The sequence below is a fragment of the Pelodiscus sinensis genome, chromosome 23 (genome assembly GCF_052426305.1).
Source record: "Pelodiscus sinensis isolate ZL-2025 chromosome 23, ASM5242630v1, whole genome shotgun sequence".
NCBI classification, from domain to species: domain Eukaryota; kingdom Metazoa; phylum Chordata; order Testudines; family Trionychidae; genus Pelodiscus; species Pelodiscus sinensis.
In genome coordinates, this window is record NC_143074.1 from 23,505,419 (window position 1) to 23,530,844 (window position 25,426).

General features: G+C 59.6%; 1 protein-coding gene across 3 annotated transcripts in view; it reads left to right on the forward strand.

Annotated features, from left to right (window-relative positions):
- Positions 1-3,897: 3,897 nt before the first annotated feature.
- The window catches only part of LOC102456040 (prostaglandin G/H synthase 1), a 40,303-nt gene continuing 18,774 nt past the window's right edge, over positions 3,898-25,426 (forward strand). Inside the window, exons 1-2 of one of the 3 annotated variants that reach the window (XM_075905608.2) lie at positions 3,898-4,259; positions 4,338-4,406. In XM_075905608.2, the coding sequence (XP_075761723.1) occupies positions 4,253-4,259; positions 4,338-4,406 (76 nt within the window). In that variant the 5' untranslated portion in view covers positions 3,898-4,252. Of the gene's footprint in view, positions 4,260-4,337; positions 4,407-11,337; positions 11,477-17,408; positions 23,007-25,426 lie in introns of those variants that run through there. The other 2 variants (XM_075905609.2, XM_075905611.2) reach the window with 2 other exon arrangements.

The following is a 25,426-nucleotide window of genomic DNA, read 5'->3' on the forward strand; positions in this document are numbered from 1 at the left end:
TCGGTGCCAAAGGGCTAACTTGCTTTAACCCACGAGTGAGATCTGAGGTGTTAGTCTCTAACCGCAAAGACAATGAGGAATCCTGGGGTGACTGAAAGACTGACAGCTTTCTTGGGGTGCCGTGCTTTTAACCCCCAAAGCTTATGTCCCAGTGAATTGGTTAGGGTCTGTCTACGCTGCAATCCTTTTTTGAGAGAGGAATGCAAATGCAGATGAACGAAATTGCAAATGAAGCTCGGATTTGGATTTCCCGCACCTCATTTGCATAATCACGTCCGGGTGCTATTTCAAAATATCCTATTTCGAAAAAAGAAACGCTTTCTAGACACATTTACAGGTTTAAAGGTAATTTCGAAAGAAGGGTTTTCTTTCTAAATAATCGCGTCTAGCCAGCGTTCCTTTTTTCGAAATAAGGTATTTTGAAATAGCGCCCGGCTGCGATTATGCAAATGAAGCGCGGGAAATTCAAATCTGCGCTTCATTTGCAATTTCGTTCGTCTGCATTTGCATTCCTTTCTCGAAAGAGGAATGCAGTGTATTCATACCCTTAATCTTTAAGGGACAACAGGACTCGGCGCTGTTTTCACTTCTGTAGGCTAAAGATCGCAAACCTATGTGTGCCATCTTGCTTCTGCTAATCATACAGGCTGTAGCCTCTTTGCATTACTGCCAAAAATACACTCGTCGAAATCTATTATAATTCAAGAAAAAATCAGTACTGGATATTAGCCAGTAAGCAGGCCAGTCCTGTGGGCAATAAATGCCTTGTCTAAAAGGAGTCCCTCTGCCATGTACATCAGACAAACCGTACTCTATGCAAAACAATAAACAGACACAAACCAGACATTCAGAATGGCAACATCCAATGCCGAGTGGGGGAGGCGTTTTACCCACCTGGACACACAGTTTCGCACTTGCCATTCTCAGAGAGAAAAACTTCAGAACCAGACTGTGTCGAGAAACCGCTGAGCTGGAACTCATATGCAAATTTGGAATTCATATGCAATTCATTACAATAGGTTATCTCCTGTTCATGTATTCTCACCTTCTCACCACTGTTGGGAGATGAGACACCATCTATACCAGCTGATGGCCCAACTCGGGAAGGCAAGCCACAGCAGCTCCACCCCTTCCACCCAAGGCCCCACCCCTGGAACCAAGCCACGCCCACTTCCAGCCCAATTCTTCCTGGCCACCTGGAGGGCCAGGGATGGGGCTGCTGTTCTGGTGGCTGGGGGGGTGTGGGCAGTTTTGGAAAGGCAATGCCTTCCCTTGTCTGCAAATGCACAGCCACTCTGGTTTAATTAGGACTCATGTCACATTCCCACCTCTGTATCCTTGTTTTGCCCCTTTCTTTCTTCCTTTTCCTCTGCAGCATCTGAGGACGTGACCTGCAACTCACTAAAGCTTCCGCCCTAACATACTAAGACCTTTGTTAGTCTTTAAAGTGCCACCAGACTCCTTGGTGGTTTTTCCTGTAAAGAGCTGTGCACAACCAGGGTAGCACATCCCAACTCATTCCCACCGACAGCAAGGATGGGCCTGGGAGAAACCCCTAAGTGGAGCTCTCTTCCCTCCTCCCCCATCTCGTCTCTCCCCTCCCTGCAGTCCCTCTGCGTCCCCTGGCTCATTTACAATATTGTGACCCTCAAGTGCTTCAGATGCGCAAATCAACCACCAAAACGCGTGTGACTGGCTCTCAACGTGCACAATCGTTTTTTAAACGAATAGATCATCACAACACATTTCACTTGCTTTCTAGTTTCTGCACCCTTGCGGTGCATGTAGCTCATGGGTTTGAGTTTTTCTCTCCCGTCCTGCAGGCTGGGAGCCGACCAGTCTTTCAAAGGAAAGCTGAAAGCCTCTGGAAATCCCCTGACTCCAAGAGCTGGAGCTTGAGAAAACACACACAAGACCCATCCACTCGCGAGAGCCGGGGCAGTGGTAACAATTCTGCTGAGGCCACTTACCTGCCCGCCACTCTGGGACACGACATCTGCAGTATCCCCTCCCCCCAGCATGTCAAGTCCATGAGTCGGGGCCCCCCAAAAATACCGTAATTCAGTAATAACGTTGGGAATCTGTTGTGGCTGTCTCCTCCTGGAGCCTTTAGGGCAGTGTTCCCTGGGGCGGCTGCCCAGGGGATATTTAAATGATTAGTAGAGCGCCCATAGCGGGCAGCGTGTTTCTACGGATGGTGCACATCCGCCCATGCCTTGGTGCACCGAACAAAATGCATCCCTCACATGGGTGGAAACAAATGAGAGGGAACATTGCTTTCGGGTCACGCTGGCTGCACCATTTCAAGCTTTTCTCTGCAACCCGGAGCGCTAGAAATTGACTTTTTTTTTTTTTTTTTTTTTTTTTTACTGAACCCAAAGATTCTCCCACCAGCTCTTGACGCCGGGGCTCTGAAGGAAGGAAGTCCAATCGCATGCCGCTCACTTGATCTTGGGCCGCTAGCCCAGGAGGAACAAGTGGTTGAGAGGCTCCTGTAATAAACAAAGGAAATTCTCTGCCTGGATCCAGCCCCAGAAAAAGCCTCCTGCCAGGGTGAGGCGACTATGCCCAGGCTCGATGGGAGGGCGCAGCACGAGATCCTCTGAGCAGAGTTGCTCTGAGGCGCCTCGGCAGGAACCATCTGGGCAACGTGCACGGCGAACTTCAAGCAGCTCAAAGGTCAGGCGGCAGGAGTCAACACCCAGGGAGACTAAGTGACTTGCCCAGGGGCACGCAGGAAGTCTGTGGCAGAGCAAGGACCGAAACACAGCTGTCCCGTGTCTCAGGCTGGTGGCATAACCACTGCACCATCCTCCCTCAACACCCTGGCATCCAGCCACTTAGGTTGGGCTGAGAGCCCCAGGGAGGCCAGGAGCAGAGTGCCAAGACATCTGCAGGCAGAGAGGAAAGCCAAGATTGCCTGTGTCCATTGCCAAGCCCCCAGCCCTCCATTTTATGGTTTTCCTGCTCAACTCACCTCCCTTCCAGGGCCTTCAAGATAACCATGATGCTCCCACCCCTCAGGTCCAGGGCCCCTTCCCTTGGGAGTCGGCCCCAGGCACCTGGCCAGGGTTAGCTTCCATGACTAGGGACGTAAGCGACTAGTCGACGATCCGATAAGCAGATCGTCGACTAGTGACTCGACTGGTTGCTTCCCCCCCACACCTTGCTGCCTCTCTCAGCAGATTCCCAGCTCGCGCCCAGTCTTTCCTGGTGGCTCTTAATACATTTAAAAGGCAGAGCCGCAGTGGGGTTAGCTCCCCGGGAAATGCCATGGACTAGTCGATCAGCTGGTTAAACACCATTTAACATCCCTATCCAGGGCTGATCTTCACCGCTCATTATCAGAGCTTTGGTGTGTGTGTTTGTGTGTGTGTGAGAGAGAGAGAGAGAGATGGGGGGGGTGAGAGAGAGCGAGAAAGCCAGAGAGAGCGTGTGTGTGTGTGTGTGTGAGAGAGAGAGGGGGGGGGTGAGAGAGAGAGAGAGAGAGAGAGAGTGTGTGTGTGAGAGAGAGAGAGGGGGGGGTGAGAGAGAGCGAGAAAGCCAGAGAGAGCGCTCCCTACTGGGTGGAATCAGAACTGCCTATGCTGTGTCATGCCCCCTATACTGCTGAGCGCTCACGCACACTCTGGGAAGCAGGAGTCGCTAAGCTCGAGGTCCGCCATCCCCAGTTCAACGGGGCCTCAGCAGGTGGCAGGGGGCTCCCAGGACGTGCCCGGGGCGGCAACATTTGATTCCTCTCGGTGCCGTGTCCACGGTGGCCCCACGATTCGCCCGCGGGCCGGGGCAATTGCAGCCTGAGGCGGCGGCTCGGAGCAGGGCCCGGCCCGGGGCGGAGCGGCAGGGAGCGCAGCATGGGAACAGCCTCCCCCGCTGGCTGCCGCTCGGGGCAGGGGCCGGGCCGGGCTTGTCCTCGCTCCCCGCAGCATCCCCGCGCGGCCGAGGAGCCCCGGGGAAGCGGGACTCGCGGGCCCAGCCGGGAGGCGTCTCCGCGGAGGGGAGAGGCTGGGAGGACCCCTTGGCCGCAGCCGGGCCCCGAACTCACAGCCCGGGCCGGGGGGACCCACCCGAGGGCGGGGCTGGGCGCTGGATCCTCGACGCGGGGCCCGGCACCTGCCCCCGCCCGCCGGGAAGCCCCCGCGGCGCGGCGGGGGGGTGGGAGGAGCCGGGGAGGCGGCAGCCCGGCCGCGGAGGGAAGCCAGAGGCGCAGGGGCCGGGCGGCGGGAAGGTGCCGGCCAGCGACTCCCCCACGATGACTCGTGAGTAGCGGGGGCTCTGGGGCGCCCCCCCGCGCCCCCCCCACTCCCCCACCCACCCGATTCCTCTCTGCCTTGCAGGGCTCTGCCTCTCCGTGGCCCCCGTGATCCTGCTGAGCGTGTGTGTGAGCCCGGCGAGCCCCAGCACAGGTACCGTCCCCCGCCGGCCCGAGCCACGCTGGGATGCCCGCTCGGGGGGCAGCGGCTTCCGGGCAGCCCTGGCAGAGGGAAGGGCTCCGGGTTTTGCTGTGGGGGGGGGGGGGGGATGAGGATGGGGCAGGGGCATTGCAGGGTTCTCCAGCCGGGTCCCTAGGCGAGCTACTGTGTGGGGCCGAGTCGTGTGCTGGCATGGGGCATGGGCACTGGCGGGGTAGGACACGGGCATGGGGCAGCAGGCAGGGCACAGACGCCGGAGGGGCAGGCAGGGCGCAGGCGCCGGAGGGGCAGGCAGGGCGCGGGCGCCGGAGGGGCAGGCAGGGCGCAGACGCCGGAGGGGCAGGCAGGGCGCGGGCGCCGGAGGGGCAGGCAGGGCGCGGGCGCCGGAGGGGCAGGCAGGGCGCGGGCGCCGGAGGGGCAGGCAGGGCACAGACGCCGGAGGGGCAGGCAGGGCGCGGGCGCCGGAGGGGCAGGCAGGGCGCAGACGCCGGAGGGGCAGGCAGGGCGCGGGCGCCGGAGGGGCAGGCAGGGCGCGGGCGCCGGAGGGGCAGGCAGGGCGCGGGCGCCGGAGGGGCAGGCAGGGCGCGGGCGCCGGAGGGGCAGGCAGGGCGCGGGCGCCGGAGGGGCAGGCAGGGCGCAGACGCCGGAGGGGCAGGCAGGGCGCGGGCGCCGGAGGGGCAGGCAGGGCGCGGGCGCCGGAGGGGCAGGCAGGGCGCAGGCGCCAGAGGGGCTCTGTGGGGGCAGCAGAACTCAGAATATCGCAGCAGGTTACCGGATCCCAGCTGTCGGTTTCAGGCCCCTGGGGGAATCTCCCCTCTGGCCTAAGGCAAGGGGAGCCAGCAGAAACAGCCCAGGGCTCTGTCCGGGGAGGTGCTGGGCGGCACGCGGAGCCCACGGGGCCCGAGGCGCAGCGGGCAGAGGTGGCAGGGACCGCTGGGGCCTGCATTGCCCTTGCCCTGTGTGACCCCTCCCTACGTTCTTGGGCGCTGGGTTTGAAAGGCCACAGACCCCCCAGGCTGCTGGATCCAGGGCGCGGGGTCTCCCCCGCTGTGGCTGAAGGTGGCACCTCGGTGCGCCTCAGCGAGCGTCTCCGTCCCAGCCTCCCCTTCCCTGTAACCCCCCCGCCCCGCCCCGCCCGGAGCCCGCCTGGCTGGGGCTGGATCCAGGCTCCCTGCTCTTCCACCTCTTGGCAGCCTTTCCCACCGGGCCCGGAGTCAACAGGGCGAATTCAATAGGGCACATAGCAGGGGAGCCGGGTGGACAGGAAGGGCCGGGCCCTGCGGAGGACAGGGAGGGAAAGCTCGGGGAGCGGAGGGGTGTGTCGGCCCAGCAGGGCTGGGACTGTCCGGGCAGCGGCGTCTGTAGGGACCGTAGCCACTCAGAATGGCCATAAACCAGACCAGCGCCCGCCTCGGCCACGCACAGGGCAGGGACTCCGGAAAGCTGGGGTGACCGGGGCCCCCTTCCAGAGCGTGCGGGTCACACCGGGAGCGACAGCCTCAGGCAAGGGAGGCCCCTCGCTCTTCCCATCCTGAGGGGAAGGGGCTGGGCATTAGCCTGGCCCTGGCTTGAGATCAAAGATCCCTCATCCAGCAACCTGCTCCCTGCCAGGCCCAGGGCACCAATACGGCCCTCCAGCCGCGCTCCTTCACACGACAGCAATCCCCCGCCTCTCCCAGCTCCGCGGCCGGCCCAGTGGCCGAGAGGGAACATCCCGGGGGGGAGGGACTTAGGCAGCTAAATTCAGAGGGACGTGAGGGGATAAAATACCCACAAGGGGCCCCCGGCCAAGGTGCAGGCTGAGCATGGACGTAGTTTTTCATCAGGCTGAGCTGCCGTTGAAACGAATCGAGTCCTGGCTCAGCCCTTGTGACTGGGGCCAGCGTGCGATTCCTTCCTCAGAGCTAGGGGCTGCCCCGCCAGGCGAGGAAGCCAGCGTGTAACACGAGTTGCTGCCGGCCCCAGATAACTACGGCCGGGCTGGCGCGGCCACCGGAGGCTGTTTCCTTGCTGAAGTCTCTGTGTTGTTCCCTTTTGTATTGGCCCATCTCTGACGGACAGACAGCCACTTCCGCCTGCGGTGGCCCCGGCTCCAACCCCCCTGCCCCAAGGGCGGACGCTCTTGAAAGCCCAGAGGCGGGACGGGCAGCTGCAACTGCCGTTTGAGCCCCTGCGGAAGGCAAAGGCGCGCAGAGCCCTGTTTGAACCAGCCGTGGGGCTTGCCCAGCCGTGGGGGGCTGTCCATTCCTCTGGGGGGGGGCAAGCCAGTCCCGCGGGGCTGTCGGGAAGGGAGCGTGTTCAGTCCTCTCTCGAAGAAAACCGACATTCCAGGGTGCTCAGGCCGTGGCACGTTTCCGAACTGGTCGGACTGTCGGCTGGAAAACAATGGCATTCCCCCAAACCACAGGCTTAAACTGGAAAAGGTCAGAGGACTGAACTGCCGAAAGCCCACGTTCTTTGGATGCTTTTCCCTTCCTGCAATGCCCCGGTGGGCTCGTGGGCGGTTTATATTTGTGTGTCACGCTGTCATGTGCCCCAGACGGGGCCCTGGCCAGACCCGCCAGATCTGTAACTCAGCTCCCAGTCTGTGTTGTTGCTGGCTGAATTCTGTGGGTCAGGTTCATTCCTCGGTCAGGGTACGTCTACACTGCCCCCCTAATTCGAACTAGGGTGGCAGCGTAGACATAGCCTCAATGGCTTTATACCGTGCCCATCACCATGGGATCTGAGTGCCTCTCCGGTGCAATCGATTGGCAATAGCCACGTCTCAGGGGATTTCATGGAGACCCTGCGGCTTCTCCCTTCTTCCAGCTAGTGTTGTTATAGACAGGGCCCCCAAAGCTCCAGAGAAGAGATGGTCTGGGAAGTCCTGCCCACCCACCATCAGCCTAGTGTCCAAGGCCAGGCCAGTGCTTCTGACTTCTGCTGGCGGAGCGATGCAGGTCGGGGGGTGAGGAGCTGTGCTCTGTGACCACCATGGCTGCACCAGCAGAAATCCCTGGGGTAGGCAGTTACACCAGTAATACTACGCTCTTACCCAGAGCGCTTGTTTCGCTTGGGAGCAGCGGGTTTACTACCGTTGTGCAGGGCGCGGCATTACTGCGTGCTTTGCTGGGATGGTATCCCAGGACTCCTAGGCCAGAAAAGCCTCGTTAAAGTAGCTGGACAGCGTCTTTCACTCTCACTCTTGTCACATTTCGACATCTCTGTCTTCGGTCCCAGACAGATCAAGGAAGTGAGAGAATGTGGGTGGGTGGGGGAGCGGGGGGGCGTCTACACTGTATCCTCACCTCGAAATAAGTTACGCAATTGGCACCGCAACTTGCGTGGCCGATTTCAAGGTCATTCCAAAACAAGGCGCTGTTCCGAAACGCGCCTTCGCCCTCGTGCCAAGAGGTTTACAGGGACGTCAGAATTCATCTTTCGATACAACAGGCTTGCCCGGAAGAGGCGGAGTAGCTATTTCGCGGCCTCCCGAGATCGCTGCGCCGGGTAGACGTAGCCTTGAAGAGAAGGTTTTGCCGGGGCGTGTGTTGTAGCAAACTGGGGTTGCCCAAAGCCAAAGAAAAATTTGCTTCCTGAGCCCCGTTGTGTTGGCCCAGGACAGCGGGGAAAGGAGGGGGGGGTCGATTTCCTTTCCAGCCGTCTCTGAGCTTAGGACAACGGTACGGTTCTGTCAGCGGCGGGCTGCATGTGTTGGGTGGCAGAGGGCGAGGGGGCTGCGCTCTCAGGACAGGGATGTTCCCCCTCGTGACATACGAGAGCCCCGAAGTGGGAACGCGCTGGCACTTGTGAGTGCTGGGGGGGGGACCAGCTTGCTCCAAGGGCAGGAGGCCTAAGATCCTGTGGCATGTCTTGGGGTCCTCGCCAAGGGGTGTGGAGGTGGAAGTGGGGGGTCCCCTCCCAGCCGGGCGGGGACACAGCAGAGGGAAGCTCCCTTGCTACTGCCCGGGGGCGAGTGGGCAGGGACAGGCTCTGTCTACTCTCAGTGGTGCAGGAAGATTTTTAGGAGCGGGGGTGCTGGTGCCCCCCTCAGCTAAGGCTGGGAGGAAAGCCCTGGTGGGTGGGGTAGCAGCCGAGCCCCGGGCACAGGGAGGCAGCCAGGCCCCCGTGTGCAGAGCGGGCAGCAGAGCCCTGGAGTGCAGGGTGGCAGCTGGGTCCCCAGGCGCTAGGCTGGAAGCCCCGGGGTGCTGCAGCCCCTCCCCCGTAGTTCCAGCGCCTCTGTCTATGCTGCATCCTAAGCCTGGGCCCTGAGCGAGGTCTAAATCCACTCCCCTTTCCGTCCACACGTGAGCCGGTCGGATGCAGCTCGGTGCATGCTCAGTACCCTGGTCCTAGGGCCCTGTGGGGGAGAGAGGATCCGACCCCAAGTCGCACTCCGACGCGGACCCACGCCCTGGCATTTTGCAGAGCGGATGCGGCTCACGCTGCAGCCCCGAATCAGAAGGGTTGCTGGGGGCCCCATGCAGTCCCTGGCCCTCTGCCTTATTGAACGGGTGCCCCTCTGCCCCATGGCCGGCCTGGGAGGGGGGACGGCGATTTCTTAGAGACGTGATTTCATCACCTTTGGCAACTCCCCACTGAAATATTTGCAAAGCAAATTTTAAGCCCAGGCCCTGGCGAGTCCCACAGGCCGTTCAGAAACGGGCAGCCTGGACCTGGGGGGGGCACATGCCTGGGACCTGGCTTCCCCGCCGCCCGCCTGGCTCCTCCTCAGGGCCGGCGCCCTGCTCACCGCTCTGCCGGGCTGTGTCACTAGTAAGTCCCCTGGACCCTCCCCCAAGGAAGCAGAGCCACAGACCAGGCACTGGAAGAGGCAGGTGGGGGGGACATTAAGACCCAGATTTTTGGGTGCCCCACACGGCTGCGCGTTCTGCACACGGCGAAGGGCAGCCCTGCGCGGTGGACACGTTGGCGCGGGAGACTGGCCCGGCCGGTGTAAGCCAGGGTTTGCAATACGGCACAGCCCCTCCCCCTGTAAGTCCACAACAGAAGGCGGGTGGCAAGGCAGGTGCGAGAGGGAAGGGGCCCATTTGCTGCCTCCCCCCACAGCTTTTGGCTCTGGGCTGCTCTCACGCAGGGCGGGAGGCTGAAAAGTGGCCCCGGCAGGTCCCATGCTCTGAGGGAGGCGAGGGGTGACGTTGACCGTCCCCACAAAGAGGGCGGAGCAGAGAGCCGCGCAGCACAGGCCGGGCTGGAGAAAGCCAACAGGGCCTAGCCTACACTTTCGCAGCCAGGCGGGATGGCTTCTGCAGGAGGAAGGGGGCCCAGACGATGGGCAAGCCGGTACGTTTCTCCTCCAGAGACCACCTGGCAGCTCAGGGGACACGAGTCCGGAGGTGACCATCTCCGTCCTGTAGCTGATACGAGACCAGCACGGCCTGGGCGGCCCGTTCTGCTCAGCAGCTCCCCAGAGGCCCCGTGGGAATTGCTGCCTTGGCTTCGGTGGAGTTGCAGCCCCTCTGCTAGGGTGCGCTTGACCGCCTGCTGGAGGCATTGGCAGGGCTCTCTGGGGCCGGGCAGGGCTGTAGCCTGTCGCCTTTCTGGGAGCCGCTCTGTGCAGCGTCTGCAAACCTGCCCGGCAGGAAAACCCAGGGGCCCTTCCTCCGAGCCAGCCCCGCTGGGGAGACTTCCTCAAAGCCCGTGAGAAAGCGCAGGGCAGTGCGCGAAGGCCGCTTCGCCGGGGCTCTCCACTTCCTAAAACTCGGCCCCGAGTGTGAAACTAGCTGAGATGCAGCTGAGGCATTTCTGCTCCCCGCCTCGCGGCCCCCGTCTGGAGCTGGGCAGCTGGCCGAGGGCCGTGTGCCAGGAGGCTGCTGAGGAAGCCCCCAACTGGCCGCCTCAGGAGACCAGCTGGGGAGGAAAGGCCAGGAAAGTGACTTGCATTTCGGGGGGGAGGGCCATGGAAGGGCGCGTGCCCTGTGAGCACAGGCTGCCCGCTGGCATCTCCCACAAACACGAGCGAGGGCTGAGGAGGGGCCTGCGGGAAGGCAAGCTGGAACCTGAATTTGCGGTGACCGTGAGCCACAAGTCACACACTAGAGCAGGGTCCCAGGACCAAGGGCTGGATGTACCGGGAAGCAGGGTCCCCCTGGCCTCCAGCGATCCCCTCGCTAAGCCCTGCTGCCGCCTCAAACACGCCGCAGGCAGGGGGGCGTTTACTACATAGTGACCCTGGCACCGCGTGCCCGGCGTGAGGACAATGGCGAATTTGTCGGGCTCGGGCCTGGCCAACTCCGCAGGCGGGATCCAGAGGGGGGAATTCTTCCTTTCTGCTGGGTGGGAAGGAGGCAGACGCTGCCGCTGGGCTAGCGAGGAGGAGAAAGGGAAGCCCTGGCCAGTTACGAAGCCAGCGCGCCCCACACGCGGGCCCCCAAAAGCGTGGCAGGCCCCTGGGCCAGTGCAGCTGAGCCCAGCCGTTTGTTCTGGAGAGCGGGAGGAACCTTCAGTGGGCACCAGGTGGCTTTTGCATGCCAAGAATTTCATTTCTGCTCCATATCCTCACCTTCCCCTGGAGCGCTGCGGGGGTAGCCCGGAGCGCCGGGTGGGTCCCAGCTCCATTGATCTGCCGGCAGCTCCCCCCTTCCCCCGCTCGGGTTAGTGCTCTGCCGAGATCGGCGCGATGATACGCGTGTGCGCTGCTGGGCATCGCTCATCACGGCTCCCCCGCTTTGTCGGTAAACAACCCCCCGCCCCCGCTGCCTGGGCTGCCGGCTCTGAGCAGGGAAGCAGCAGGCCAGGGAGCGGCCGCCTGGAGCGTCTGCTCTGCAGCACGTAGGCAGGGGATTCCTCCTCCGGCCCCATCTCAGGGGCTGCCGGGTGCCTCCTCCCCCAACTGGGCCCCACGCCCTGACCCTCCCCAGGACTAGACACGAGGGCGAGCCTGGGGGTGGTGGCCGTGGCCGTGGGCAAAGAGCTGAGAAGGCGGCCGGCCAGGCCAGAGAGCGAGCTCTGCCCAGCAGAAGAACGGTGAGCGCGGCACAGGGTGTGATTGTCGCACATCGCGTCCCCGGAGCATCCCAAACAGGCGCTCCGACACCCGACGGCGACTCCAGCTACGTGGGGTGAGGGGCACGGGGCAGGTTTCAGTTCTCCTGCTCGAGGGGAGGGGAGGGTTTTGCGGAGCGAGGCCGGGAGGGAACCTGCCTCCTGGGACAGGTCTGCGGGAAGAAGCCCGTTGTCCGAGCTCATGGGCTCCTTGCAGGGTTCGTGTACTCGAGCTCCGGTATTTCCTCCCCCGGGCAGCAACTGGGGGACCGGCAGCCTTGCCCGGCCCCTGAACCAGGTGGAGGAGGAGGGGGGCTGGCTCTGTGCTCCCAGTAGGGGGCAGCCAGCCCTCAGAGCCGGCCGGAGCGCGCCGCGCAGGGCTCCGGCGGAGAGCTAAGGGGCCCAAGCTCCGGCTGCCGCCGACGCTCCAGGGCAGTTACCACCCTTTCCTATGTCCCTCCCCCGCCGCCCATCGGCGGGCCTATGCTTAGTGCAAGTGGGAAGGGGCTGCCCCCGGGACCTCGGCCTTCTCTCCCCAGACACGTCCTCTGGCTGGTGCCACAGTTCGAAGCCCCCTCTCTGCCTGCCTTCTCGTGTCCTGCTCAGCCTGGCGGAGGCTCTGCGGGGGCTGGGCGCCTGGCTTCTCTCTGTTTCCCATCCCCAGACAACGAGGAGTCCTGGGGCACCTCAGAGTCTGCCACAAACACAGAGCGTTTCAGGCGCTGTCATGGGCACTTCCTCAGACGAGCTGGAGAGGAACAAGAGCAGCCCAGAATGTATAGCAGGGGGGAAAAAAAGGTTCCTGCAAGTTGCAGGACGGGTGCTACTGAGGCTAGTTAAGGGGCTGGCCTGGCCTGTGCTTAGCGTCCGAAGTAGAAATGAGGCGTTACATGCAGGGAAGGCCGGCTTTGCCGTCACGGTAAGTGGCCCTGAGCCATAGCTGCACGTCCCTGCAATAAGGGCAGGTGCGAAGCTCAGTGAAGTCCTTGGAGAAGGGGACGCCTGGGGGGGAGAGGAGACGCACGTGGGGGGCCTGTGGGGAGGGGAGCCAAGCCCGGCAGTTCCTCCACTGGGGGGTGATTCAGCCAGTTCTGCTCTGGCCAACTGCTAGTCCTGCAGCACCTCAGAGAGGAACAAGAAATGTCGATGGGCTCATGAGCTTTCGTGGGCACAGCCCCCTTCTTGAGATGAATGGCGCTTAAGGGGTCCAGGCTCCAAATCAATAGCGGCAAAAGAGGGGGGTGGAGAGGGAAAGGAGGGAAACCGGGAGAAGACCGGGCGGAGCGTCCCTGCTACGTGACGCTGATGGAGCGGGTTCTAAGTGCTCTCCAGTACCCGCTGTTTGGCCTTTTCTGGCGATAGCATGTGGCATGTGGCGGGGAATCCAGGCTCAGGTTTGGTTTAAGCCTCTAGTGTCGGCATCAGACTCGGGAATGAACCTAAGCGCCGCAGCTTCCCTTTCGAGCCGGCGTTTGGAATCGGCTTGTCATAATATGGAAACGTTGGGATCCGCCGCGCGCCGGGGCGAGTGTTCCCTGCTTTAGCTGGGCGCCGCTCCTGTGCCTGCCCCTGCGGGGTCTGCGGGCCGGCCACTTCTGCTGCTGCTCGGCGGAGGGGCAAGCGGCCCGCAGGGGCCTGGGGCAGGTGAGTCCTGAGTCCCATCGCCCCAGCTGACACTCACCCCCCTGGGGTCCGGCTCCTGAGCCCTTACAACGCCTTCCAGGAGCCTCCCTCTCCATGGTCAGGACTCTGGCTCCAGCAAGGCGGGAGTGAAAGAAAGGGCCCAGACTCTGGCAATGGGAGGAGAGGAATCCGCCCCCCCGCCTGGACCTTGATGTCCTTAGAGAATCCAGTGCCTGAAGGTCCTTCTGAGGGACCAGCGCGCCCGCCTCCAATCTGGAACTGGAGAGGAGACACAGCCAGGCCCTCGCCGGGGAGTCGGTCGGCAGCGCCACACGGCTGGGGCTGGGGCCGGCGGGTTCCTGTTCTTACGACGCTTTGGATTCTCTGGGCCCCTCCGCTGAGCCAGGTCCTGTTCCCGCGGTTTCTCTTGGGCTCGGCTCTCCCACGCTGGTCCCCATTAGCACAACCCTTTCATCCTTCTTTGTCAACGCCTGCGAAATGCAGCCACAAGCCCCCCTCCCCCCGTCCCTGCCTGGCCAAGCCTGCCTCGTTCCACAACAGTCAACATCTGCACAGCAGTTGGGAGACCTGGAATCTCATTCACCCTGCGGCTCTGCATTGGCACGTGGCCCCGGCTGGCCCCGCCTCCCCCCAGCTGCCTTTAATACGCGTGAGCCACGCTAACGAGAACGCAGCCCGGGTCGCTCTTTGCCATCTCCCCCCCGTGCAAATCAGGAATGCACCGTTGAGCAACCCGACCTGGCAGGCTGCGTTCCCTGACTCACCCCCAGTTCCTCGGGCCCCGAGTCCCACAGCCACCCAGCTGGGCTCCGGCTGACGCGGCTCCGTGCTTTCCAGAGCATTAGCAACGGAGCGGGAGCCGAGGAAAGGACGTCGTAGGCACAGACTGGGAGTGATACAGGGTAGGAGTGGACGGCTCAGGCCAGGACGGAGGAAACTGGCCGAATGTGACGCTCCCTCCTCCCCGCACCGGCCTGCTCTGCCCACAGCCATAACCCCCAGCCAGCACCTGGCCCCGTTGCAAGCACACGGCACAACCCACCTGACCAGGCCCACAACAGCCCAGTATATCCTCACTCCGTCGGGGAGATGGGACTCGGCTGCAGCCAGTGCTTTGCCTTGGCCTCTTCTGCGTGTCGATCCCGGGGGACACAGGGAACCCTGGATTACACGCACGAGGGTTCTCTCCTGCCACAGGAAAACCCACTGGCTGGAGATTCCTCTGCTCCCGCCATGACCCCTTCTCTTCTGCTTCCAGCCTCCCCTTGCAGCCATCCTTCCATAAGGGCACCCCTTACCCAGGCCAGGCCATGGGGCTCCCACTCGCCAGCTCTGCACTCAGGCGTGGGAACGCCAAGTGTTTTGGGGGGAAGGGGGCTGGGGCAGGTGTTCGGATTGGAGTCCCTCTCCTCGCTGCTGGCACCTCTCTCCCCTTCTGTCCGGTCCAGCCAGAGGGTGCGCTCCTTGGGGCGGCGAGTGTCTCGGACGCTGCCCTCGGCCGGGCTACTGCCTACGTAACACTAGATAGGACTGGAGTGTCAGGCTGGACTTTGCACAGTCTGGAGCTGGGCGATGTGGCCACTGAGATCTGTTGCTGGGACGTGGGCTGCCGGGGGAGAGATCAATATGACTCGTCGGAGTCCCGCTGCCTGGCTTGGAAACCTACCTGCCTCCAAACCCCACGGCGCCGCAGTTCACGTGTGTGGCTCTCCTCGCTGGCCAGCCGAATTGGGCGTGGCCCGTGCCCTCCCTGAGGGGCAGGCTCTGGTCTTGCGTCACTTCCAAGGCCTCCGGATTTATACCGGAGAGCAGAACCTGGGCCCAAGTGCCTCGCACCGCACAGCGCCGGCCAGACATCGCCAATGGGGACCTGCATCCTGGCGAAGAGGTGGACGGGTTTCTCTCTGTATCCCCTGCCCCATTGGGGCATCTCCCGAGCGCCTGTACATGTCTCTGTACGACGCTTCTTCCAGGCAGGGCTCTGTGCTGCCGAGGGCGATAGGTTGTTCCTGTCTGGGTGCTTCAGGGATTGTTAAAGACCATGGACATAGGGGACAAAAATACAGCGCTTGGCACAGCCAGACCTGCATCAGACTTCCACCTTGCAGATAAGGCAGCTCGTACTCTGGCCTGGATTTATCCTAGACTGAAATAAGACACCAAAGACCCGGCCTTTCCGCCCAGGTATGACGCCCATTCTTCCCACCCCGCTCTGGGCGGGGCTTGGCTCCAGGGGCGGGGCTTCCAGAAGAAGGGGCGGGACTGGGACTTGCTTGGGCCTTCACCTGCTGCCCATGCTTACAAAGATGATATCCCCCTGCAGCTGGCGAGGGTGGGATCGAATCCTAGGATTGCGGGGCTGGATGGGAGCTTGAGAAAACATCACGTGCAGCCCCCACCAACACTGACACAAGGCCCAGGGACTCGAGACCTTCCCCGACAGGTTTGTCCAGCCTGTGCGTCTAATGGATGGAGTCCAAAATCTCTCCTGGAAGCTGAACAAGGGTGGAGTTTGCACGTTTTTCCTAATGTCCCACCTAACTGTCCAGGGCTGCAGAGAAAACCTGTTACTCCTCGTCCTACCTGCAACGGACGTGAAGAAGACTTGATCGCAGTCCTCGCCCGCAGCCCTTAACGTGTCTGAAGACGATCAGCAGCTCCTCCCTGTCTTCTTCACTCCTAATTAACCTCGCCCCGTCTTTCAGCCTCTCCTCGTACGTCAGGTTTTCTAAGCTGTTTTACCATTTGGTGCTGTCCTCTGGATAGGGATGTCATAGTGTAGTCGATTAATTGTGTAGCAAATGCTTAGCGGTTAATGTTATAGACTACATGCATCCCCTCGCCCCACCACCACTACTTGTCAGTACATTTTTTAGCAGGCTGGCCAGCAGCCCGGCTCAGTTCTGGCTTGAAACGGATCCGGGCCCTACTCCTGCTGCGGCTCTGCATTTAAAGTGTATTAGGAGCCTGGCGGGCCGGCAGCCTGGCTCAGTTCTGGCTTGCACCAGATCCATGAGCTCAAACCCACCCTTGACAGGGGCTGCTGCCATGCCACGCTGCTGCCTCTGTATCAGAGGCAGCAGCACAGAGTGACAGGCAGCCGGTCCACGAGGGGAGCTGGTCTTTAAACCGGCTCCCCTCACAGACCAGCTCCCGCCTGGCACCCTGCGTTGCTGCCTCTGATAGAGAGGCAGCAGCACGGAGTGCCAGGGGTTTCCTTGGGAGTGGGGCCTGAGCACACTGGCTGCTGGCCCCGCCCCCAGGGATTATCGAATAGTCAACTAACCAATAAGAATTCTTGAGGTTACTCGACTGGTCAATTAACCGATATTTAACATCCTTACTTCTGGATCCCCCATTTTGGCCACATCTTTCCTAAAATGCGGCAGCCGAAAGTGGACACCGAACTCCAGCTGAGCCCTCCCCCGTGGGTCAGTTACCTCCCCTGCCTTGCATTGGACATTCCTGTCCGTGCTCCCCAAAATCTTCGCTATTTTGCACGGGCATCGCATGGGCTCACTCATACTCCGTTTGTGATCCGCTATCACCGCCTCGTCGTGACTGCCACTTGGCCGGCTACTCCCCACCTTGCAGGAAAGTCTTTGATTTGTCATCCCCAAATGGAGCTCTTTGTACTCAGTCGCCGTACCACCAGCCCCCAAGGTTCAAAATCACCAGACAGCCCCGCCCTGAAATCGCTGAGATTGGCTGAACACGGGCTAAGATTCTTAAAAATACGATTCGTCCTCTCTCTGCTCTGGTTTTGGGGCCTGGCTCCAGGAACAGGGCGTCTCGTTGTCAAGGTTTTCTCCGCGCCCGTCCTGGCTGGAAGCGTCCTGCCTTGGTAAAGGAAACCCAAGTCTCTTTCGTAGCCACGTGGCGCCAGGAGCCGAGCGTTCCCTAAAACACGAAACGCCGCAAGAGTTGGCAGCCGTGGCCCGAAGCCCCCCAGACACGGGGGGGGGGTGACCCACGGCAGCGCTTGTGCAGTTTGCCTTGCACTAATTCCAGGCAGCCGGGGGCCGGCAAAGACCAAACGGATGAACACGGGAGCTGGAGCAAGGGCAGCTGGGGACGGAAGCCGTGTGCATCAGTAGATGGAGTATGAGAGTGATGAGCAGGCCCACCCATGGGGGGAGGGGCAAAGGGGGAAGTGGTCCTGGGGCCCAGCAATTCAAAGGGACCCGGGGTCCCCAGGTGATGCCGCTCTGCACAGCTCTGAAGTCTGGGGGGTGGGGGCAGCGTCACATCCCGGATGATGCGGAGGGCTGCCTGCTCCCAGCCCCGCCCCTTTTGCCTGAGGCCCCGCCCCTTCTGGGGCACAGAGCCTCCCCTCCTCCCCCACACACACAGCTGGCCCAGGGGCCCGCGGAAGCAGTCCCCCCTGCTGGTGGTGTCTAAGGCTCAGCATGAGGACTCAGGTTGCAAGTCCCAGCTCTGTCTATGACTGGGCCCATGTCACTGAACTTCCCTGCCTCAGTTTCCCCAGATACAAACTGCGGCTGAGGTCCTGACACAGGGGCCCTGTGAGGATAAACAAGCATTTGTCGTGCGCTCGGAGAGCCGTGATGGACGGGCCAGGGACCGTCCCTGGACCGCAGCAGAGCGTAGCATCCGGGGAGGTGAGCTGGCCTCGGGCCGGCGCTGAGTGGAACAGGCTGTTTTCCGGGGGCAGGGGCCAGCTTTGTTCGTGGCGCGTCAGGAGGAAAAAAACCCAGCAATCTGCCCGAGACGGTGGTGCTCGCCTTGCAGGGCGCCGTCCCCTCCAAGCTCCTGGGACAGCCAGGCTCGGGCAGGGAATGGCCTGTCTCAGGCGACCCCGGGCTGCCTGTGGCCCTCTCGGGCCGAGGAGAACACTGTGCTTTGCCTACTGCCTCCATCCCACCCCCACCCCCACCCCCACCCCAAGCACGTCTCCTATGCCAGGACTGGCCCACAGCTCTGCCAGCCAGGAGCCTGCTTAACATGGGGGGTATTCACCAGGGGCCATTGCCACCTGTTCGAGGGTTGTTTATTATGGGGGTCTCGGAGCAATCCTGAATCAGGCCCCGCTTTGTCTGCAGCCACGTGACCCAGCCACCTGCCTCCCCCCCTCCAGTAGTGACTCTTATTTTCTGTTATTTAAACAAATAAACTCATTTCCATGGAGAAAGCCCCTGCAAAGCAGCACAAGGCGACTGACGTACAGCGTGTGTAACCCACGCACATGGGTGGTTACTGAGCAATGCAAGCGGAACCCAGACAACAGCAACAGTTAAAACCAAGAGACCTCGACAGCAGGGGCGGGGAGCCAGCTGGCTTTTAGCACAGGGTCAAGGCTTCTAGACTCTGCTTCGGAGGTCCCAGGTTCAAATCCGTCTGGTGGTGGTTACACATGCGTCTGTTTCCCAACGCTGGCTGCCTTGCAGGGCTTCCCGTCCAGCTGTCTGGCCCCCCAGCTCTGCAACGGGTTTGAGCTGCAAGAACAGAGCCCGCCGCTACGGCCCAGACCTAACCTGCCCGGGCGGGCGAAACTGGCCCTGGCGGGGCAGACATGAGGGGAAGAGGGGCAAGACAAAGCGGAGTGCTGTGTAGAAGGGCAGCTGGCTCTCTTTGACCGGATCCAGATAGGCCCAGGAATGGGGTTCTGATGGCCTCGCTCTCTCTGGCCAGGAAAAGCTGTTCTTTCTTTGGCTGCCAACTCGGACAAGTCTGTCTCCACGGTAACTCGGCGGAAGGGGTCCTGCTGTGCGTGTGGGTGTGGTGCACCCCCACCACGTCGTGCCTTACACCACGTCCGGAAGGAAAGAATGAGTGTGCGCGACGGCTGTAGCAGAGCGCCTGTGGGCTTTTGGCTCATGCACTCCGCTCCCGAGGTCCCAGGTTCAACCCGCCTGTCAGCGTGACGTGCGCAGGACGGAGGGGGAGAGCTAGCGAACCCCGGCTGCTAAGGACCATGCCATCCTGGCAGCCTGCAGGGCTTGGGAGACGGCCCTGTTTTGGGACGCGGTAGATGCCTTCGAAGCAGGCTGCTGCCGCCTACAAAGGCCCCTGGGTGGCCCCGGTACTGGGCTAGCAGATTAGTGTTCAAGCAGGAATCGCAGTTGTTGCCAGCTCGTTGTCTGCCGCCAGGTGTGGCGTCATCCACAGCAAGCCAACGAATAGCAGAAATATTCAGCCTCTGCCCTGGCGAGCCCTGTTAAGATCCCAGTGTTTACGAAGGAAGACTGTTTACATAGGGCTGGAGTCACTCCACCGCGTCCCAGCCAGGCACGGGGGAGCTGGACCAGCCTTTCCTCCTGGCCGCTTTTCTCCGAAGCCAGCCACGGCACTTCCTGGCGGCGGGGCGTTCACGTTAGCCTGAGGCTTAGTGGGGGGAGGCGGAAGCCCAGGATGAGGGAGACTCAGTCCGGGCTGTGAGGCGCAGTCGAAGAGGAGACCGTAGTGCAGTGTTATCACTGCTACCCACAGGGAACACGTGACAAACCACTGTCATCCTGGTGGCTGCATGGTAGAGAACCGGCACCCATTTCAGTAGAGAACCGGCACCTGCCTGCCCCCTGTACCTTTGGAAATCACATTAGGCCTGGAAGGGACCTCGATAGACCATCGAGTCCAGTCCCCTGCCCTTATGGCAGGACCGAGCACCGTCTAGAACAGGGGTTCCCAACCGGGGGGGCGCGTACCCCCAGGGGATACAAGAAGCTTGTCAAGCGGGTACGGGGAGTATTTGGTAAATAACTAGATTATCCGAATTGAAATATTCCAAAAGGAGTCGTGGGAGTGAAAAAAGTTGTGGATTCTAGAGTCTAGAATTTATTTCCTTTCATAGTGAATAGGGGGTACGGGAAGGTTTACTAAAAGCCAAGGAGGTACGGAGACCGAAAAAGGTTGAGAACCCCTGATCTAGAACATCCCTGATAGATGTCAATCCAACCTACTCTTCAATATCTCCAGGGATGGAGATTCCACAACCTCCCTCTGCAACTTATTCCAGTGTTTAACCACCCTGACAGGTAGGAAGTTTTTCCTAAAGTCCAATCTAAACCTCCCTTGCTGCAGTTTAAGCCCGTTGCTTCTTGTTCTATCCTCAGAGGCCAAGGAGAACAATTTTTCTTCCTCCTCTTTGTAACACCCTTTTAGAAACCTGAAAACTGCTCTCATGTCCCCCCTCAGTCTTCTCTTTTCCAAACTAAACAAGCCCAATTCTTTCAGTCTTCCCTCACGGGTCATGTTCTCTAGACCTTTCATCATCCTTGTTGCTCTTCTCTGGACCCTCTCCAATTATTCCTCATCTTTCTTGAAATGCGGTGCCCAGAACTTGCCACAATACTCCAGCTGAGGTCTAATCAGCGCAGAGTAGAGCAGCAGCAGAACGCCTCGTGTCTTGCTCACACCACTCCTGTTAATGCCTCCCAGAATCATGTTGGCTTTGTTTGCAACATGCTTTTAAGTACTTCAAAGCTGCTCTCATGTCCCCTCTTATCGTGCTATCAAATCTCGCTTGTGGTGAGAGGGATGGAGAGAGGAGCTTTTGCTGTGGACATTCACAGCCCTGATCTTTCCAGTCCATGTGCTCAGCAGATGCAGCCTGGCATTATTCCATTAGCCTCAATGGCCCCTAGGGACGTCCAGCGGCGGAGAGACCACAATCCCTAAACAAGTACCCAGGCTGAGTCTTGCATCTCCGCTTTCCACACGGGTTTCTCACTGGCTGCTGGGAACTGCAGTGTTCCCGCCGGGCGTGTGGACGGGATGAACTCCTGCTATGGAACAGCGGAGATTTGCGTCAGCTTCTCTTTGGAGCTTCAGATAATTCTAACGCTTGACCTGAGGTAACTGGGGAAAGGAATAAAAATGGGCCTGTACTTGCAGCCAGGGAGAGTCCTAGCAGTTGTCAACAAGGCTGCCTGCAGCAGCATCGCTGAAACCATGGACTGTCCTTGAGGGAAGGGATGAACGCAAGAGGCCTGCGATTCCGAAGGCTTTTCCCATCCGTCTCAGGTGCTTTGCTTGAGCTTTTAACTGAAGCACGTATGTCTAGAGCTGAATGACTCAAAAACAGGGGCCTCAGAGGGGTTGCCGGGTTCATCTGTAACTTTAAAAACAACAAGAGTTCCTGTGGCACCATGGAGACTAACCAAAATACTTAGAATCCTGAGCTTCCTCGGATGAATTGAAGCGGAAATAACAGAAATCTAGATTTATACATAAAAACAGCAGAAATTATTGTAAACTGTAGGCTAATTAAGTGTTAACGAGGCTAATTAAGTGTGTGTGTGGGGGTGTCTCCCATTCATAGCTTTTGATGTGAAAACGCTCATGTTCTCCGCCTACCTGGTTGCTCAATCACGGATTTAAAAGTAGCCATTCTTCTACAACGGAATTTCACTAACCAGTTAGAGAGAGAGTCTGCAGAACTTACTCATCTTCAAATTTGACACAGTTACCCTGGGCTGGAATAAAGACATTAACTGATTGGCACATTACAAAGCCCATTTCTCCTCCCTCTGACATGCGCATAGAATTCGAGGGCGGGCAGAGACCTCAGGAGTCAGCAAGTCCAGGCAGGACCAACCCCAACTCAATCACATCAAAAGCTATGAATGGGACATATCCTGCCCACTTAATTAGCTTCATTAACACAGGTCCTATAATCAACAGGTACTTCTTCTGCTGTTATATATCTCTTGGTTTCTGTTGTTTCCAGTCCAACCCATCTGAGGAAGTGGGTTTTATCCACAAAAGCTCATAATTCTCTAGAGTTCGGTTAGTCTCCAAGGTGCTGGAGGACTACTCGTTTCAAAAAAAGGGGAAACCTCCAGAAATTGCTTCCTTCTCCCCAACCATCTCCTGGACACAAACGCATCTGCACTTCGCTTTCCCTCCAGCGCCAAGGAGCACGCAAGAGTTAATGTGCATTGAAAAAGCCCTTAAGCAAATTTCCATGCGCTGCTCGCCTCTCTTTCCGTTGTTATTGTGTAAGCAAACACCACCTGCCCTAGGGTCCTGCAGGCATCCGACAACTGAAATAGCCTCGCAAAGTAAACGCCCCTCCGACACCAGCATGCCTGCCCTGCAAACTGGCCAGCAACTCGGGCGGGTCGTTCCACCCACCCACCGGCACCGGCCGGCAGAGGCTGCCGCAGAGCATGCTTGCACGCAAGAAGGGGAGCCGAGGGGTGAGCAATGAGCTGTGGCCACAGGCTCCTTCCAACTCCGCTCTCTGGCTGCTTCCTCTCAAGCCGTCCTAGCTGTTGGCCTCGTCTGTCTAGTGGGGGCGGCAGGGAACGGGGCCTGCCTGCAGATTTATGGGGCTATAAAAATGATGGATGAAGGCGCTTGCAGCCCCAGTGGCAGGGCCGTTCCTTTGCACTGCAAAGCCCCTCGCGAAGCCGACGGAACAGGGGTTTGCCAACCAGGGTGCCCCAGCAGACCTCCGATGGGAGTAGCTTTCTGGGCTGGCTTGGCCCCTGGGATTGAAGGGGCCCGCCCGGTTTGTGCTGCGGAAGACAAAGCCGTGCAACGCAGGGTCTTGCTCTTGCAAAACATGGCACATGGTATTTCAGAGGGTGTCTGCCTCCGGTGGGGAGCCTCTGTCGCCGGAACCGGCTCCTGCTTGGGGTGTCCCAGGCACCCTCCCGGCTCCGAAGCTGGCCACGCCGTGGTGCTGGGGGTCGCGGGGGAGGTGAACGGTTGCCACCCGCGGGCATCAGAGGGCACTGTGACACTGCAGCCCCCCGTCTTGAAACACGCTGAAGCAACCGCAAATCCTGGCACAGACCCCAGCTCCGGTCCCCATGCCCCGTGCAGCCTTGAGCATGTCACCACCCAGCACCGTTCCTCAGTTTCCCTCCCTCCCGTGAAACGAGATAACGCTACAAGGATCCAGGAGCAAATGCGGGAAGCTTCCAATCATGCCTGCGGGTTGCCTGGTGCCCGAAGAAGCGGGCCTGGCCCTGATGAGCCTCCAGCGCTGAGCGGGTGAGAATTGATACAAACCCGTCCCTGGCTCTGCTGCAGCACTGGGCGGGAGGGGAGGGTAGATCTGTGGTGCCGGTGCCTTGGAAGCAGTAACCCCCGAAGCCCTTGGGTGGACTGGCCCCGGGGGAGGGGGGATTGGTAACAGCATCTCAGCAGCGTCTCTAGCTGCATTGCGCATTCTTGTCATGCTTCTCCTGTGTCCTGCTTTTCCAGGGCAGCCAGGATGTTACTTCAGCCTGGCGGCAGATCCGGTGGATCAGCCCGAGCTGCGATTTTGGACTCTGCCCGAGCCCGGGCATGGCCAGCAAAGCCCAGTGAAGCTCCCGCGGCCCCGCCCCTGCCCCCCGCTGCCTTGCAGGAGCTTTACACTAAGGATGCTGATGCCTCCCCCGCGCCAGCTCGAAGCTGCGGGAGGACTTGTCACTGGGAGCAGCCGAGCTCAGGTGCTTGGATTCCCTGTGGCTTGCTTTCCTGGGAGCCCATAGGCAGACTGAGCCCAAACTCTTGGCATGGAGCATTCGGCAGAGCAGTGGGCACCAAGGTGCGCCCCCCCCCCCCCCCGGCTGAGAGCGGCGCGCTCCGCGGCAGAGCTTCGCCGGCAGAAACCCGAGAGTTCGTTTTTGCCGAACGTTGGGTCTTCTCTGCCGATATCGCTCGGGGGCCGTCGCCCTCGCCCAGCGCAGCAGGGGTCTGCCGGGGGAGGGACACGTGGCTGGAAAGAAGGAACGAGAACGAACAAGAACGAACAAGACAATATAAACCAGCCCCGGGGAGGTTGCAGCAGGATGTGGGTCTCCTGCTCTTTCCCCGCTCGGCCCTGCCACCTCCCAAGAGCCCCATCCGCCCGGCGGGGTGTGGGGGAGGGGGGTGTGGGTAAATTGTTAATGAATATCTTCTAGCCGTGTTGGACTCTGGGGGACGCGGGATATTCTGGGGAACGCTGATTCGCTTATCTCCAGCCTCCGGCCAGCAAGACAGGAGACTGAGCCTCCTGTTCCAGAGGAAGTGACCCTGCTTGGAGAATGAAGATAGGAGAACCAAGCCAACAAGCGGCCGTTTCCATCCATTCATAATCAGAGAGGAGATGGATTCTGGGAAGCTGCTAACAAGATATTTTAGAAAAAAAACAACAAATGGGCGGGTAGCACTTTATAGACTAACTAAACGTGTCGATGGCATCGTGAGCTTTCGGGGGCACGGCCCACTTCTTCAGATGACCGGAGTTATGAGTTTGGGTTATGAAAACTCGAAATAAATAGGGGAGGGAAAGGGGAGGGGGGAGAGAAAGAAAAAGGGAGGGAGGTGGGAGACAGAGCATCATTAAGTATCTGGAAATGGGTACTTAAACCTAAGTAGATAAAAATCAAAGTCAATAAATAGAATCCCAAGACAGGAAGGGTACACTCAGAGAGCTGTTAGTACCTTCAGTGGTTATTAAGTAGTAGGTAGAGTCCTAGCCAGCTCATAGCACGACTGAGCCCATTAGCATGTGAGTTGAATTTGCAGATGAACTGGGATTCCAGTGACTTGCATCTGACGAAGTGGGTCTTTGCCCACAAAAGCTTCTGCTCCAACACTTTGGTTAGTCTATAAGGTGCCGCAGGACTCCTCGCTGCTTTTGCAGATCAGACTAACACGGCTCCCTCTCTGATACTTGGGATTCCAGGGCCTCGCTGGTTTGTGGCAAGACAGCTACTTGCAGGTCTGTCAGACTGTGATTTGGCAGACTGAAATACTCATCAACAGGCTTCCGTATGTTCCCTTTCCGTATATCCGATTTGTGTCCATTGATTCTTTCCCTCAGAGACCATCCGGTTTGTCCAATACATACATCAGTGGGGCACTGCTGGCATTTGATGGCATAGATCAAATTACTGGATGTGCAGTCAAATGACCTTTTGATTTTGTGGCTTATGTTGTTGGCTCCAGTGATGTCTTCGCCAGTGTAGATATGTGGGCAGAGTTGGCATCTTTTTTGGTTGCAGGGCTGGGTTCCTGGAGGTTTATGATGTGGTTGTGTGGCACGGTTATCAGAAAGAATAGGTTTCAGGTTAGGGAGTTGTCTGTAAAGCAAAAATAGTTTTTTCTCCTAAGGCCTGAAACTGAGGGATCATTTCCCAAGATGGGTTGTAGATTGTGTATAATGCATTGGAGGGGTCTGAGTTGTGGACTGTAGGTAACAACAAGAGGAGTTCTGTTATTTTCTCTTTTGGGCCTGTCTTGAAGTAGTTTCTGTCTGGGTGTTTTTTTTTTTGGCTGTCTGTCTGTTTTTTCACTTCCCCAGGTGGGTATTTCAGTTTTAGGAATGCTCTGTAAAGATCTTGTAGGTGATTGTCTCTGTGCAAATCCGGTTGTATCGTAGGGCGTGGCTGTATACAATTGATTGAAAAATGTGTCTGGGATGGAAGCTGGAAGCATGA